This window comes from Thrips palmi, unplaced genomic scaffold (genome assembly GCF_012932325.1).
Source record: "Thrips palmi isolate BJ-2018 unplaced genomic scaffold, TpBJ-2018v1 HiC_scaffold_17, whole genome shotgun sequence".
In the NCBI taxonomy this organism is placed as follows: domain Eukaryota; kingdom Metazoa; phylum Arthropoda; class Insecta; order Thysanoptera; family Thripidae; genus Thrips; species Thrips palmi.
Window position 1 is genome coordinate 10,301,469 of NW_023144626.1, and position 16,385 is coordinate 10,317,853.

A 16,385-nucleotide genomic window follows, 5' to 3' on the forward strand; every position below is an offset into this window, starting at 1 on the left:
GGCGGCTGTCCCAAAGGCACAAGAATCCATGAATCGATAGAAACCACAAGGGCGAATTCCCCTATCCAATCAGAGGGAAAGAGGAAAAGTGGGGACGGGGAGCGTCCCCGCCGGCCACAGCTACACTACAAGATCAAATTTGTGCTTAGTACACAGCTGTGGGAGCGTACTTGCAAGCACACATCTATAGGTGTATGCTTGCCAAGTACACATCTATAGGTGTATGCTTGGACAAGCACACATCTACAGATGTATGCTTGGACAAGCACACATCTCTAGATGTATGCTTGGCCAAGCACACAGCTGGAGGAGTATGCCTTTAAATGGGTGGGATTAAAGTGTGCTTGGCCAAGCATACACCTATAGATGTGTACTTGCCAAGCATACACCTGTAGCTGTGTGCTTGCCAAGCACACACCTATAGATGTGTGCTTGTCCCCAAGCATACAGCTATAGATGTGTGCTTGCAAGTACGCTCCCATAGCTGTGTACTAAGCACACATTTGATCTTGTAGTGAACACTGAAAAATCAAAGGTGGTCTAGACCGCACCAACTGGTGTGGTCAAATGGGTGCCATTTTGACCGCATCAGTTGGTGTGGTCTAGACCACGTTTGGTGCATTTGCTGCGGTCATTGCATGGAAAGACCACATGAAACGTGGTCTAGACCACACCAACTGATATGGTCAGAATGGCACCCATTTCACCACACCAGTGGTGCGGCCTAGACTACGTTTGGTTTTTCAGTGCATACCCATAAGGTTAGGCAAAAAAAGGCACGTTGTGCCCCTATAAGTTGGCAATCAATGCTCCTCGGCCCCATCGGCCACTCAGGGCAGGGTCCGCCACGCGCTCTACGCCAGAAGGTGCATTACCCCTTAGCCTCCCTACGGGCTGCATCATTCTACGCCCAGCCCTGCACACCTGCGCCCTGCCGGTTGTTTCCGGGCGGGAGGTGCCCTGGCTCTGCCTCTCTCGCACCGAAACGCCACGCCCTGAGCGTGCGAGTGAGAAGAACCTCCCGCTCGGAGTCAGTCTCGCCGGCCAGCGGTTGCCCTGCCCCGCTTTGCCCTGCGTTGCCCTCCCTCCCTCCGTCTCATAATTCGCGCGAATGTTTAATTCAGTCCGTTTGGCGCCGTCACTTCTTTCTCATAACTGCGAGGCTGGGGTGGGGGATGGGGTGGGGTCGTGGTCTACCCTTCGACAAACACTCCACCTCCAACCTCTTTAGAGTTAGAAGTGTTATTATATATGAAGAATGTGACGTCGGGTCACATCCCGCACGCGGTTGGAACACGGTAAAAACAGTACCTGGTTTTTCCCAGGAACCCTATGGCGCGGTTGGCACACTCTCAATGCTTCACGAAGAAATTTCGTATGTTACGCAGGAAATAGCTCAAGTCTTTCTTCGTAGTACGAAGATAATACGTTATATCTTATGGCAAAAATCCGAAAAGGACTCGCGAAAGGAAGGAATTTAGCCTCGCACTGTGCTTGCGCCGAATTTTCCCTATAACACGGCTCAAATCTCACCGTTAAACATCAAGAGTGTACGCAGGCCCACCTTACCCAACACGCGAGACCTCGCTGCACCCGCAACCGTTGACTAACTCCCCTGCGGGTGAGGCAAACAAGCAAGACAGTGCGTCTGTAAGATTACAATGTGCGTCGCACTGCAAGAAAAAACCACAACAAAAGTATACAAATTCCTGTCCAATTTTTTTATCGGGAATTTATTGCACTTTCAAAGAACAACAAAAGGGTACTCCGGTATAACTGAATAGTACTTTCAGGCCTGTATGCCCTTTGAAGTATTAACCCCGTCACGCCCTTTACCCAAATAGTCTATGGATTTATTATAAACAACCTTTGAAAGGGCGTAAAAAAAATGCAGGCACTTTGACCTCTGAAATGAACTAATGCCTTGCCATGGGGCAGTAGACGTAGCCGCTACTTCAGGCATTTCCGCTAATAGACATGAAACGAATGCCTTTGTTTGGCCAGCCTGATGTGCCTTGACGCACTACGCAGTTCAAACACTTGAGTAGGTAAATAAATCCGCGTCTCTGACGTTCTCTATACGTGGTTTCGTGAGGCAGTCTCCGCGCGTCGAAAGCGGCCACTTGTGCAAACTGAGCACGGAAGGGGCGGATTTAAGGCATACGTAGTACCAGAATATGCAGTCTGTATATAAAGGGCTTGCGAATCACCCAATGACAAGACTTACCTGCCAGTAGTCAACCGAGATCCACCATGGCCAAATTCCTGTGCTGCATTCTGGCCCTCTGTGCCGTGGTGAGTACAGCAGGATCGTTCGCTCCAGAGGGCAAAGAAAGCGTGTCAATTCAACATACCGAGACTTGGAGACTCTTAGAGACACTTCAAAGCTTTTGAACAACATTGACGAGGGCACGGAGCCTCCGTCCGTACCTCTGTCCATGAGTGTACGGAAAAGTGTACGGGTCAAGACTGGTCAATAATTTACCTGGACAGTCCGTAATTTTTTTTTGCCCCCCCCTGACATTGCTTTATGAGTATTTCTTTCTTGAAACATACAGGCTTCTGCCAGCCCGATCCTGTCTGGCATCCAAGGACTTTCGGGTCTGAACAGTCTGCAGGGGCTTCCGGGTCTGAGCAACCTGCAGGGACTTCCGGGTCTCAGCAGCCTCCAGGGACTTCCGGGTCTGAGCGGTGTCCAGGACATCTCCAGCCTGACCAGCCTTCCCGCCCAGCTGGCCTCCTCTGGCATCAACGCCGCCTCCTCTCTGCCCGCCGCTGCGTCGTCCATTCTGAGCAGGCCGGCCCGCTCCGCCGAGGTTGGTATTGCCACCGACGTTCTCAACGCCCCAAGTGAAATGCAAAGGGATTTCAACTTCTCGAAGTTGCTCTTGCAGTTGACAAAATGGTGACGGACGAATCTTAGAAGTCAAGTGCATCCTTTAAATTGGTAATCACTTGAAAGTTTCTCTAAAAGACCGAAAGTAGCGCTAACGGCTTTAGGAGTGCACTGCAATTAATGAATTAACAAAATCTAAAGTACGATTAGAACTGATGAAACTCATTAGTTGCTTAACGTCTTCTGTCTTTCCCGCATTTGACAATCACTAAGAAGCAACACGGGTCTGTGGAAAACGTTACGTAGTACGTGCGCAACCTGGGACGACCCCTTTATTATTGTCTCTATAAGTCTTTCTCTATTTAAACACAGGCTTCTCCCAGCCCCCTCCTGTCCGGCATCCAGGGACTTTCGGGTCTGAGCAACCTTCAGGGACTTCCTGGTCTGAGCAACCTCCAGGGACTTCCTGGTCTGAGCAACCTTCAGGGACTTCCTGGTCTGAGCAACCTTCAGGGACTTCCTGGTCTGAGCAACCTGCAGGGTCTTCCGGGCCTTAACGGCATCCAGGACATCTCCAGCCTGGCCTCCCTTCCCACCCAGCTGGCTTCCTCGGGCATCAACGCCGCCTCCTCTCTGCCCGCCGCTGCGTCGTCCGTCCTTAACAGGCAGACCCGCTCCGCCGAGGTTGGTAGTGCCAACGGTTCCAACGCCCCCTAGAAGTTGAATGCAAGGACACAGTAAAAGTCCCGCCTTGAAATCCAAGGGGATGTCTTGGTTTTAAGAGGTTTGAGTGATTTTTTTAACTGGCCCAAATCAAAATCACTTTTTAGACATGGATATATCTCGAGAAGACAAACAAAAAATGCCAACACATGTCATAGGTTTGGACGGGAAATCGACTTGAATTTCAAGGCAGCACTTTTACCGTGTCGAGATCACAAGTTTTTTTTTTTAAATCGATCTCGAAGTTGACGATAAAACGGTTACGAAAGTACTGCAAACATACATGTCCGGTGGAAACTATTGAATTTAACGTACCAAGAACAGCAAAGCAATTTACGAAGTAGTGTTCTTCGTAGTCAAGTGCATCCTTCAAATAAATTGTAACGTCACAAAATCGTCCTTAAAAGACAAAAGAAAGTTTCAGTGATTTTGGGAGTGCATTGTACCACTTATGAACTATCCACAAAATAAAAAGTGAGGACTGCTGACGAATTAGAATTGTCACTGGTTTGTAAATCTTCCTTTCTTACTTGAAATACAGGCTTCTCCCAGCCCGCTCCTGTCCGGCATCCAGGGACTTTCGGGTCTGAGCAACCTTCAGGGCCTTCCTGGCCTGAGCAACCTTCAGGGCCTTCCCGGTCTGAACAACCTTCAGGGCCTTCCCGGTCTGAGCAACCTTCAGAGCCTTCCCGGTCTTAGCAACCTTCAGGGCCTTCCTGGTCTTAGCGGTGTCCAGAACATCGCCAGCCTTCCCGCCCAGCTGGCCTCCTCAGCCGCCAACGCCGCCCAGGGTGCCGCCTCCACCGGCCTGAACTTGGCCTCCTCTCTGCCCGCCGCTGCTACGTCCGTCCTGAACAGGCAGGCCCGCGACGTGACCAACGCCGCCGAGGCTGCGGCCGCCACCGGCCTGAAGGCCATCCAGGGGGCCTCCGACCTCGCTCAGGGCTTCGCCGGCCTCGGCGCCGGTTTGGCCCAGACCGCCGTGGGCACCGCCCAGAACCTCGCCAACCGCGGCATCGCTGCGGGACTCGGCGCTGCCAACTCCGCCACCAACTTGGGTCTCGGTCTCGGCCGTGCCCTCCCCACCGGAGCCTTCCCCTCCCTGGGCTAAGTCTTGACGGCAAAACAGTGAGATGCTCACCCTGCTCTTAGAGCTCATGCCAAAGATTTTGCGCTCATGCTTGCAGCAGGAGGTGCTGCATTATTGTTTGCTGTTCCTTTTACCGACGACATTTCAAAGATTAATAAATTAAAGCCTTAAAATACATGTTATTTCTTCTCCTCTCGAACCCGAATGAAAAGAATTATTAAAGGCATCTTGAACACACGAACGACACTTTGTGAGACAAACACCTGTATGTAGGCTAAAAGAATGGCTGAATTCAGTAAAATCTCGCCACACTTGTACACAATTTTGATCAGTTGCAGACCCCTCAAACACACGTCTCAAACCCTCGATACTTTTTTCCCAGTTGAGTCTCAAATGAGCCTATTTTCATCTCACCACTTTATGGAATGCTTCGTACGTGAGTAAGCCTTCCCGAGCATTGTTTAAAGCTACAAACCAGTCTTCTTAGCACACACATACATACACCTTAAAATACATACTTGGCCAATCACTGTGCATACTTGGCAATTGTACACATCTGAGCGTATAGGATAGGCGTTTCATTAAGTCATGGGTCCGTGGCATACAGTATGGCAAGTGTGTCAATAGGTATGCAATGCACTTGTGTGTACTTGGCCAAGAGGTCTGGTCCCAACGCCATGAGTCTCTGGTACAGTGCACCTGGCATTGTTCGAATTCTTCGTCGTCCGTCTGGTAGGCATTCTTCCCAGCTGTATCGGAATGTGTGGTTTGAGGCGCGCCATCCAGCGAGGCCGAGCACGGCCGCAGAGCACGGAGGGTCACCTTGTGTACTCTGCGGGCGGTCTCCGCCCCCCCACGTTCTACGCCAATAAAACCCTATCGACGAGAACCCCACACGGTGAAACCGATGTCTGGAAATTTCCAGATATTTTTTCGCATTTCCAGATATTATCTGGATATTATCTGGAAATAGTCGTTTTTTTCCAGATATTGTCTGGAAATGTGTACTTTTTCCAGATAATATCTGGAAATAGTCAAATCCCAGATATATATCTGAAAAAAAAACGGCATTTCCAGATAATATCTGGAAATGCGATATATCTGGAAATTTCCAGGCATCGGTTTCACCGTGTGGGGTTCTCGTCGATCGGGTTTTATTGGCGTAGGACGTGGGGGGGGGGGGGGGGGGGGGGCGGAGACCGCCCGCAGAGTACACGAGTCATCATTTTAGGGGGGAGAGGACTGGCTTCTGATGACGGTCCTATCTTAAACACATGGGAAGGTTAGGTTAAACCGATGACCCGGGGGGGGGGGGGGGGAAGAGGCCTAAAATTGGTGACGTAATATTTGCACGCCGCCTTTTCCCAGGAGCTCTATGGCGCGGTTGGCCCTCTCTAAATGCTTTACGAAGAAATTTCGTATGTTGCGCAGGAAACTAACAATGTGCGTCGCACTGCAAGAAAAAACCACAACAAAAATACACAAATTCTTGTCAAATTTTTTATCGAGAATTTATTGTACTTTCAAAGAACATACTCCGGTAGAACTGAATAGTACTTTTAGGCCTGTATGCCCACCCTTTATCAAAAAAGTCTATGAATTTAAAGAACCTTTGAAAGGGTGTAAAAGCCACGCAGGCACTTTGACCTATAAAATGAAGTAATGCCTTACCATGGGGCAGTAAACGTAGCCGCTACACTGGTAGCCAAGGAATGCGACGTCACGTTTGTTTTCACGTGAAAACGGCGATGTTAGTCTAAGCGTGTCAAACGGTGAAAATTTACAGTCAAACGAATGTAACACACCGCACCGCTTTGTCACATTACTTCGGGTGTGACACGCAATCAGCTGTCGAACTGTCACACTAAAACGAATGTGACACATGGTGCCCAAGTACACCTGTCGTGTAACATCCAAACGAATGTGACATCCATGTACTGTCACATTCGTTTGAATAGTGGCATGCCCACTTTGTCACGTTCGTTTGAATGTGACACGCCATGATTGTCAGATTAAGGGGTGTCACGTTCGTTTTAATGTGACAAAGTGGGCATGTCACATTCAAACGAACGTGACAGTACATAGGTGTCACATTCGTTTCAATGTGACAGTTCGACAGCTGATTGCGTGTCACACCCGAAGTAATGTGACAAAGCGGCGCGGTATGTCCCATTCGTTTGACTGTAAATTTTCACCGTTTGTGACGCCGTTTTCACGTGAAAACGAACGTGACGTCACATTCCTTGGGTACTAGTGAACTACAGGCATTTCCGCTTCAATAGACATAAATGGAATGCCTTTGTTTGGCCAGCCTGATGTGCCTTGACGCACTACGCAGTTCAAAGACTTGAGTAGGTAAATAAATCCGCGTCTCTGACGTTCTCTATACGTGTTTTCGTGAGGCAGTCTCCGCGCGTCGAAAGCGGCCACTTGTGCAAACTGAGCACGGAAGGGGCGGATTTAAGGCAGACGTAGTCCCAAAATAGGCAATCTGTATATAAAGGGCCAGCGAATCACCAAATGACAAGACTTACCTGCCAGTAGTCAACCGAGATCCACCATGGCCAAGTTCCTGTGCTGCATTCTGGCCCTCTGCGCCGTGGTGAGTACACCTGCAGCAGTATCACTCGCATTAGAGGTCAAAGAAAGCGTGTCAACTCAACACACCGCACTGTCAGAAATTTTGTCATAAATTAGCGACAAAAACTTCGCTAATTTTGATAGCGACAGAAATCGTGCAGAAACTACTTCGTCGTAACTGAACGACTAAAAAATCGTTTCTCTACGACAATGTCGAATTCGCGATTACATATTTTGAAATCTAAAATCTCCGAAAAGTTGATGAAAAGTTGCAATTTTGCTCGCTTATTTACGATTTGTGTCGTTCATTTACGATTCATTGCACAAATTTACGACAAGATTCGTAAATGTACGACTGAAGTCATAACTGCACAACATATTCCAAAGATAAATTACGACCGTTCGTAAACTTACGATAAAGTTGTAAATTTACGACTTCATTCGTTTCAAAACGGAACGTCTCGCTATCAAAATTAGCGACAAAAATGTCGTATATTTACGACTTGAGTCGTAATAAAATATGTCGTTTAAAAACGACATAATTGTTTTACAAAATGTCGTAAATTTACGATTATTTTTAACAGTGCGAGACTTGGAGACTCTTAGAGACACCTCGAAGCTTTTCAACAACAATGACAAGGGCACGGAGCCTCCGCACCCCTGTCCATGAGTGTGCGGAAAAGTGTACGGGTCGAGACTGGTCAATAATTCACTGATACTTTGACAGAGTGACGAAAGTCCAAAATTTTGATAAAATGAAATTTTTGGCTGCGTTCTAGAACTTTTGATTTCCTGTCGACTGGTGAAAAGCATATGTCGATATCTCTAATAGATTCAGCGTAGGAAAATACTTCAAAATGACGAAAGTCCAACTGTACTTTGACAAAATGACGAAAAGCCGTTCTTTGACAAAACGACGAAAGTCCAACCGTACTTTGACAATATGACGAAAGTCCCAACTGCAAAAACCGGTCGTCTTTGCTTTCCAATTAAGATAATTATTCATGAGTTCAGTGACGGCATGAACATAAAACATGCTAGAGTTGAAAAGTTTCATTGGCTGAGCGATAGCGAAGCCTGTTACTCCATTGGGGTTGAAAAGTTTTTTCTGTCTGTCTGTCCGTCTTTCTGTGTGTGTGTGTGTGTGTGTCCGCACTACTCCTCCTGTACGGCTCGGCCGATCTAGGTGAGATTTTGCACACTTTTTGGGCATGTCCTTGGCTCGGCACACGCGAAATTTCACTATCCTAGCTCAACTGGTTCAGTTTTTATAGCCGGAAAACACCTAAAAACGGCGAAAAATCGAGTTTTCTGCAGGCAGATCACTTCTGTCTCGAAGAAGGGGGGTCTGGGGGGCGGAGCCCCCCAGCCCTGACAAGTTAGAAAGTTACAAGGGATCTAGAATGAAGGGGGGTCTGGGGGCGGAGCCCCCCAGCGTGCATCAAGTTAGAAGTAACCGACGATGGACAAGCCATTGCCTGCCGAAGGCAGGCTAGCGCCGCAGGCCAAGGTAGGTACGCCAGGCGCGGATTGGAGGAACAGGCAGCGAGACATCGCGAAGCCTGTTACGACAAGACGCGGTCTGGCGTAAACCTACCTTGTTTAATTTGTGTTAGCAGTAAAGGTGGACTTTCGCCATATTGTCAAATTACGTATGGACTTTCGTCGTTTTATCAAAGTACGGTCGGACTTTCGTCGTTTTGTCAAAGTACGGTTGGACTTTCGTCGTTTTGACCTCATTTTCGTACGCTGACAAATGGCGAATGTCCTCTATCTCGGGAACTAAGCTGCCGATTGCAATGGCTCTTGAACCTAAAGAACACTCATGCCTTCAGGATTCTATGGTGTTAAACTCAACCATCAAATCCCAAAACTCTATTTTGCAGCTCAAATTTTAGACTTGTTTTGACTCTCCTGAAAAATAAGAGATTGTGGACTTTCGTCACTTTGTCAAAGTACCAGTGAATTTACCTGGAGAGTCCGTCGATTTGTTTGCCCCGTGACACTGGTTTATGAGTATTTCTTTCTTGAAACATACAGGCTTCTGCCAGCCCGATCCTGTCCGGCAACCAAGGACTTTCGGGTCTGAACAGTCTGCAGGGGCTTCCGGGTCTGAGCAACCTGCAGGGACTTCCGGGTCTCAGCAGCCTCCAGGGACTTCCGGGTCTGAGCGGTGTCCAGGACATCTCCAGCCTGACCAGCCTTCCCGCCCAGCTGGCCTCCTCTGGCATCAACGCCGCCTCCTCTCTGCCCGCCGCTGCGTCGTCCATTCTGAGCAGGCCGGCCCGCTCCGCCGAGGTTGGTATTGCCACCGACGTTCTCAACGCCCCAAGTGAAATGCAAAGGGATCTCAACTTCTTGAAGTTGCTCTTGCAGTTGACAAAATGGTGACGGACGTATCTTTATAGTCGAGTGCATCCTTTAAATTTGTAATCACTTGAAAGTTTCTTTAAAAGACCGAAAGTAGCGCTAACGGCTTTAGGAGTGCACTGCAATTAATGAATTAACAAAATCTAAAGTACGATTAGAACTGATGAAACTCATTAGTTGCTTAACGTCTTCTGTCTTTCCCGCATTTGACAATCACTAAGAAGGAACATGGGTTTGTGGAAAACGTTACGTAGTACGTGCACAACCTGGGACGACCCCTTTATTATTGTCTCTATAAATCTTTCTCTATTTAAACACAGGCTTCTCCCAGCCCCCTCCTGTCCGGCATCCAGGGACTTTCGGGTCTGAGCAACCTTCAGGGACTTCCTGGTCTGAGCAACCTCCAGGGACTTCCTGGTCTGAGCAACCTTCAGGGACTTCCTGGTCTGAGCAACCTTCAGGGACTTCCTGGTCTGAGCAACCTTCAGGGACTTCCTGGTCTGAGCAACCTGCAGGGTCTTCCGGGCCTTAACGGCATCCAGGACATCTCCAGCCTGGCCTCCCTTCCCACCCAGCTGGCTTCCTCGGGCATCAACGCCGCCTCCTCTCTGCCCGCCGCTGCGTCGTCCGTCCTTAACAGGCAGACCCGCTCCGCCGAGGTTGGTAGTGCCAACGGTTCCAACGCCCCCTAGAAGTTGAATGCAAGGACACAGTAAAAGTCCTGCCTTGTAATCCTAGGGGCTGCCTTGGTTTTTGGCTGAGCGATAGCGAAGCCTGTTACTCCATTGGGGTTGAAAAGTTTTTCCTGTCTGTGTGTGTGTGTGTGTGTGTGTGTGTCCGCACTACTCCTCCTGAACGGCTCGGCCGATCTCGGTGAGATTTTGCACACTTTTTGGGCATGTCCTTGGCTCGGCACACGCGAAATTTCACTATCCTAGCTCAACTGGTTCAGTTTTTATAGCCGAAAAACACTTAAAAAACGGCGAAAAATCGAGTTTTCTGCAGGCAGATCACTTCTGTGTTGAAGAAGGGGGGTCTGGGGGGCGGAGCCCCCCAGCACGCACCAAGTCAGAAGTAACCGACGATGGACAAGCCATTGCCTGCCGAAGGCAGGCTAGCGCCGCAGGCCAAGGTAGGTACGCCAGGCGCGGATTGGAGGAACAGGCAGCGAGACATCGCGAAGCCTGTTACGACAAGACGCGGTCTGGCGTAAACCTACCTTGTATTTCTAAGAGGTTTGAGTGAATTTCTTAACTGGCCCAAATCAAAATCACTTTCCGAAAATGGACTTGTTTCGAGAAGACAAACAAAAAGTGGTGTGGATTGGAACTCGACATGAATTTCAAGGCAACACTTTTACCGTGTCGAGATGACAAGTTTTTTTTTAAAAGTCGATGTCGAAGTTGACGATAAAACGGTTACGAAAGTACTGCAAACATACATGTCCGGTGGAAACTATTGAATTTATCGAACCAAGATCAGCAAAGCAATTTACGAAGTAGTGTTCTTCGTCGTCAAGTGCATCCTTCAAATAATTTATAATGACACAAAGTCGTCCTTAAAAGACAAAAGAAAGTTTCAGTGATTTTGGGAGTGCATTGTACCACTTATGAACTATCCACAAAATAAAAAGTGAGGACTGCTGACGAATTAGAATTGTCACTGGTTTGTAAATCTTCCTTTCTTACTTGAAATACAGGCTTCTCCCAGCCCGCTCCTGTCCGGCATCCAGGGACTTTCGGGTCTGAGCAACCTTCAGGGCCTTCCTGGCCTGAGCAACCTTCAGGGCCTTCCCGGTCTGAACAACCTTCAGGGCCTTCCTGGTCTGAGCAACCTTCAGAGCCTTCCTGGTCTGAGCAACCTTCAGGGACTTCCCGGTCTTAGCGGTGTCCAGAACATCGCCAGCCTTCCCGCCCAGCTGGCCTCCTCAGCCGCCAACGCCGCCCAGGGTGCCGCCTCCACCGGCCTGAACTTGGCCTCCTCTCTGCCCGCCGCTGCTACGTCCGTCCTGAACAGGCAGGCCCGCGACGTGACCAACGCCGCCGAGGCTGCGGCCGCCACCGGCCTGAAGGCCATCCAGGGGGCCTCCGACCTCGCTCAGGGCTTCGCCGGCCTCGGCGCCGGTTTGGCCCAGACCGCCGTGGGCACCGCCCAGAACCTCGCCAACCGCGGCATCGCTGCGGGACTCGGCGCTGCCAACTCCGCCACCAACTTGGGTCTCGGTCTCGGCCGTGCCCTCCCCACCGGAGCTCTCCCCTCCCTGGGCTAAGTCTTGACGGCAAAACAGTGAGATGCTCACCCTGCTCTTAGAGCTCATGCCAAAGATTTTGCGCTCATGCTTGCAGCAGGAGGAGCTGCATTATTGTTTGCTGTTCCTTTTACCGACGATATTTCAAAGATTAATAAATTAAAGTCTTAAAATGCATGTTATTTCTCTTTCTTCTCCTCTCGAAACCGAATGAACAGAACTATTAAAGGTACACTGTTAAAAAAATTCTTAAAATTCAGACCGAAAGTGTCAGACTTGTCCGTCTGAATTTCGTTTTCAGACTAGAGTCCTAATATTTGGACCGCAGGTCTAAAAATACGGACCTTGTAGTCTTAAAAAAATTTCAGACGCGGCGGTCTGAAAATTCAGACTTAACAAGGTTTAATAATTTGCCCCGCGAGTCTGAAAGTAGAATTCAGCGTCCGGTCTTAATTTTCTGCCCGACTCGTCTGACTCCCGCCCTCTCTTTCTACATACGCTGCCTTAATCGGACTGCCCCGAAGGTAGCACCTTGAGCCCCAGAGTAGCCCTCTTTATAGCGCTCTGGGAGCACCTTGACCAGCTAAGCTAGTAGGCCCGAAAGCGATCTAGTTTGTCTCGGACTTGTTCGGCTGAGTCCGTTCGGCACCGAGCAGGGCCGAGCACCGAGCCGAGCCCAGTGCAGCGGCCGCAGGACTGTCCCCGCCGGTGCATTCTCGGAAAGTCCGGCGAGGCAGGGCCGGCTGGAGGCGCCCTCTGATTGGCTCGGCAAGGAGGGGAGCGCTAATCCGTCGGCAACTCGGAATGTTTTGGCCGACCCGGCGCCCTGCACGCAAAACGCCAGTCTCCAGCAGTCTTCCAAGGTGCACACATCACGTGTATTTTGCGTCAGGTCCACTCGCTCGGCGCGCTGAAGTCATGTCGACGGAAAGAAGTGCATTTTAGTTCGAAGTGTTTTCTGCTGATGACCCTTCTTGACGCTGTAGTGACTCTGCGCTCGCTGTACGCATCTCCCGAAACTGAAGGGGCGGGCGGTGAGAGGGCGAGAGGTGTTCTAAGTTATTCACCTCTCCCCGTTCACACTCGTCCCCAAAGTGCCTTCATCGGATATTAGTTCAAACTTCTGGTTGGACGAATCTGATACGTTCACTTCGTGTGCACCGGTGCGTGTTGGATCGTGTGCTTGCCACAGTGAGTTAATTGTTACAACCAAGGTTTGAGTTGATTTTGCGATGATAAGCAAAGAAATTTATGGTTATGATGACTGAAGTGACCAAAGTGACTTTCTAAGTTTTTTTTCTAAATATTTGTCCAGATATCTCAATTCCTGGATAAAAGTTCCTTTCCATTGCATTAACTCATGCACTAAGAGTTGTACACCACCTTATTTTAGTTTCTGAGTTATGGATGGTTACGTTAACTTTTAGTCGTTTCTCTCAAATTTTCCTCACGACAAAGGATTAGCTACCCAGTCTTCATATTATTGTAATTATATCTATTTTTGCAAAGGAAATAGATAGCTTTTTTAAAAAATATCTCCCTTAGTTTTCCTGAAACACCATAAACCAATAATAAGGCAAAATCTTTTAAATTTGAAGAAAAATAAAAGTGGGCCTGATAAGTTAGCTTTTTAAAAGCTAATACAGCCTCTTCTGGACTTGTATTTTCAAATTTGACAATGCTTTCTTTTTCATATGCAAAAATAGATATAATTGCCAGAATCTGAAGAATCCTTTGTCGTGAGAAGAATTTGGAGGAAACGACTAAAAGTTTACGTAAACCTCCATAACTCAGAAACTAATTAGAGTTGGAGTCCCCAACTTTGAGAATAAATTTATCTAATAGTGGTGGAATTTTGACCTCAAAATGAACTTCCTGTGACAAATATTTCTAGGACATGCAAGTTTCACTTGACAGTATCCTTAAGGTTACAAAATTGACTTTTACTAGCCACAGCAATTTTCATCCTTCTTAAAGCATTGGTTGGATCAACTTTCATATATTACCTTGCCCGCACTGCGCACAAAGAGGGGGGCGAGGGGTATGGGAGTGAACTGCTGAGAGCAAATTCAGACCAGGAAGCCCTTTTTTAAGAAATAAGACATCTCAATTTTAAGCTCACCAAATTCCTAAATTTCAGAGTCCAGCGGTCTTAATACCAATTCAGACTAGAGGTCTTAATCCATATTCAGACTTGTGGTCTGAATTCACAGGTCTGAATTTTCAGAACGCATGTTTCTGAAAAAGTTGGTCTGAAAATTAGGAGTGCCTTTTGCGAAATTTTCTTCAGTTCATTTAGTCTGAATTTTCAGAATTTTTTTTAAACAGTGTATCTTGACCACACGAACGACAATTTGTGAGATAAACACGAGGGGGTAACGACTTTGGGAATCCGGCTGACAGCAAATTGGTAATCCGTAATCCAGGTAACCCAAAATTTTGAGGTAATCCGGGAAAATTTTGTGGAAATCCGGGGTAATCCTGCTAAATCCAAAGGTAATGCAGGAATTTTTTTTTGTTGTAATCCGGAGGTAATTTGGGGGTAATCCGGGGTAATCCGTTATCCGGCTGACGCGAAATTTACTAGTCGTTATCCCCTCGGATAAACACCTGTATGTAGGCTAAAAGAAAGGCTGAATTTAGTAAAAACTCGTTAGACTTAAACACAATTTTAATCAGTGGCAGACCCCTCTAACACACGTCTCAAAACCTCGATACACTTTTCTCAGTTGAGTCTCAAATGGCGCAATGCATTTGAGCCTATTTTCATCTCACCAATTATTGGATTGCTTCGTACGTGAGCAAGCCTTCCCTAGCATTGTCAAAAACAACAAACCAGTCTTCTTGGCACGCAGATCTGCGTGACTTAATGATGCGCCTATCCTATACGCTCAGATGTGTACAATTGCCAAGTATGCACAGTGATTGGCCAAGTATGTATTTTAAAGTGTATGTATCGATACATACACTTTAAAATACATACTTGGCCAATCACTGTGCATACTTGGCAATTGTACACATCTGAGCGTATAGGATAGGCGCATCATTAAGTCACGGGTCCGTGGCATACAGTATGGCAAGTGTCATGTGTGTCAATATGCAATGCACTTGTGTGTACTTGGCCAAGAGGTCTGGTCCCAACGCCGGCATTGCTCAAATTCTTCGTCGTCCGTCTGGTAGGCATTCCCTCCCAGCTTATCGGAATGTGTGGTTTGAGGCCGCGCCATCCAGCGAGGCCGAGCACGGCCGCAGAGCACGGAGGGTCACCTTGTGTACTCTGCGGGCGGTCTCCTCCCCCCCCCCTCCCCTTCCCTCACGTCCTACGCCAATAAAACCCGATCGACGAGAACCCCACGCACGGCGGCGGCGCGGCGGTCACTCCCGGGTTGCCTAACCTCACCGCGCGCACCGCGTGAATTTCATTTCATCGGCCACTGGGGGAGAGGGAACGCCAGCAGGCTGATTCCGAACAGTGTCCTCGTCACTCTGTCTCTCTCGCACTCTCGTTGCGTCCGGTAGGGGGCGAAAGAGAGAGAGAGAGAGAGAGAGAGAGAGAGGAAGAGAGAGAGAGGAAGAGGGAGAGAGAGAGGAAGAGAGAGAGAGAGGAAGAGAGAGAGAGAGGAAGAGAGAGAGAGGAAGAGAGAGAGAGAGGAAGAGAGAGAGAGAGGAAGAGAGAGAGAGGAAGAGAGAGAGAGAGGAAGAGAGAGAGAGAGAGAGGAAGAGAAAGGGAGAGAGAGAGAGAGAGAGAGCGGCGAGGCGACGTCGGGAATCAGAGTGTACTGGAATGTATGCCACCGTGTGAGAGAGACATGGCGCCGAGAGCCCCGTTCGGAATCAGCCAGCTGATTCGCCCGCTCCGCCTCAGGGGCACAGTGGGCCAGAAGACCGGTGGAGGCGGCCAAAACTCTAGACGCGTTTTGAGCTCCAGAGTCGCTAAACAGGACTCGAACCGAACGTGTGACCCCACCAATGGATTGCTCTCCGAACGGGGAATCCATTGGTGGGGTCACACGTTCGGTTCGAGCCCTATTTAGCGACTCTGGAGCTCGAACGCGTCTAGAGTTTTGGTCGCCTCCACCGGTCTTCTGGCCCACTGTGAGGGGGAGGAAGGAGGGTGGAGGACTCGGCGGCCCCGGAGGCACCTATTCATTTTCGGAAATAATGGTACGGGCCGAGCCGGGTGGGCATGCCAGGGCAAGCCAGGGCCAGCCAGGGCATGCCGTGTCCGGGCTTGCCGAAATGATTACTGGGTAAGGGGATCCGGGTAATAAAACTCTTTTCGCCTTCGCCCATGCCTTCGCCCGTCTCTCATGCCGCGGCCGGCCAGCCCTCGCCGCGGCCTCTGCACCGCTCCGCTGACCGATTCCGAGAGTCGTTGATGTGTCTCTCTCGCACCTGCAAGGGACGCCCCGTGAGTGCGAGAGAGACAGAGCGAGGAAAAGGACTCTCGGAATATCGGTCTGCTGCACGTCGCCGCCGAGCTCGAAGCTCCTCCCGCCTGTCACAAGCTTCCTCTCTCGCGCCGCGCCGCCGCGCCC

The 16,385-nt window shown here is 49.2% G+C and overlaps 2 protein-coding genes across 2 annotated transcripts; both read left to right on the forward strand.

Moving 5' to 3' along the window:
* Window positions 1-2,170: 2,170 nt before the first annotated feature.
* On the forward strand, window positions 2,171-4,822 carry LOC117643455 (collagen alpha-2(IV) chain-like). The gene is made up of 4 exons (XM_034382372.1): window positions 2,171-2,295; window positions 2,559-2,816; window positions 3,209-3,520; window positions 4,101-4,822. The coding sequence occupies exons 1-4, from the start codon at window positions 2,254-2,256 to the stop codon at window positions 4,668-4,670; spliced, it is 1,182 nt and encodes a 393-aa protein (XP_034238263.1). The 5' UTR covers window positions 2,171-2,253; the 3' UTR covers window positions 4,671-4,822.
* Window positions 4,823-6,975: 2,153 nt separating this feature from the next.
* Window positions 6,976-12,024, forward strand: LOC117643843 (collagen alpha-6(IV) chain-like). Its single transcript, XM_034382959.1, has 4 exons — window positions 6,976-7,251; window positions 9,270-9,527; window positions 9,920-10,258; window positions 11,299-12,024. The coding sequence occupies exons 1-4, from the start codon at window positions 7,210-7,212 to the stop codon at window positions 11,866-11,868; spliced, it is 1,209 nt and encodes a 402-aa protein (XP_034238850.1). The 5' UTR covers window positions 6,976-7,209; the 3' UTR covers window positions 11,869-12,024.
* Window positions 12,025-16,385: the final 4,361 nt, after the last annotated feature.

Bases quoted from the DNA above. Each gene is read 5' to 3' on its own strand.
- LOC117643455 (XM_034382372.1), top strand. From the start codon at position 2,254: ATGGCCAAATTCCTGTGCTGCATTCTGGCCCTCTGTGCCGTG. The intron at 2,296-2,558 runs GTGAGTACAGCA...TGAAACATACAG, and splicing joins TTCTGGCCCTCTGTGCCGTG to GCTTCTGCCAGCCCGATCCT. The intron at 3,521-4,100 runs GTTGGTAGTGCC...CTTGAAATACAG, and splicing joins GGCAGACCCGCTCCGCCGAG to GCTTCTCCCAGCCCGCTCCT.
- LOC117643843 (XM_034382959.1), top strand. From the start codon at position 7,210: ATGGCCAAGTTCCTGTGCTGCATTCTGGCCCTCTGCGCCGTG. The intron at 9,528-9,919 runs GTTGGTATTGCC...ATTTAAACACAG, and splicing joins GGCCGGCCCGCTCCGCCGAG to GCTTCTCCCAGCCCCCTCCT. The intron at 10,259-11,298 runs GTTGGTAGTGCC...CTTGAAATACAG, and splicing joins GGCAGACCCGCTCCGCCGAG to GCTTCTCCCAGCCCGCTCCT.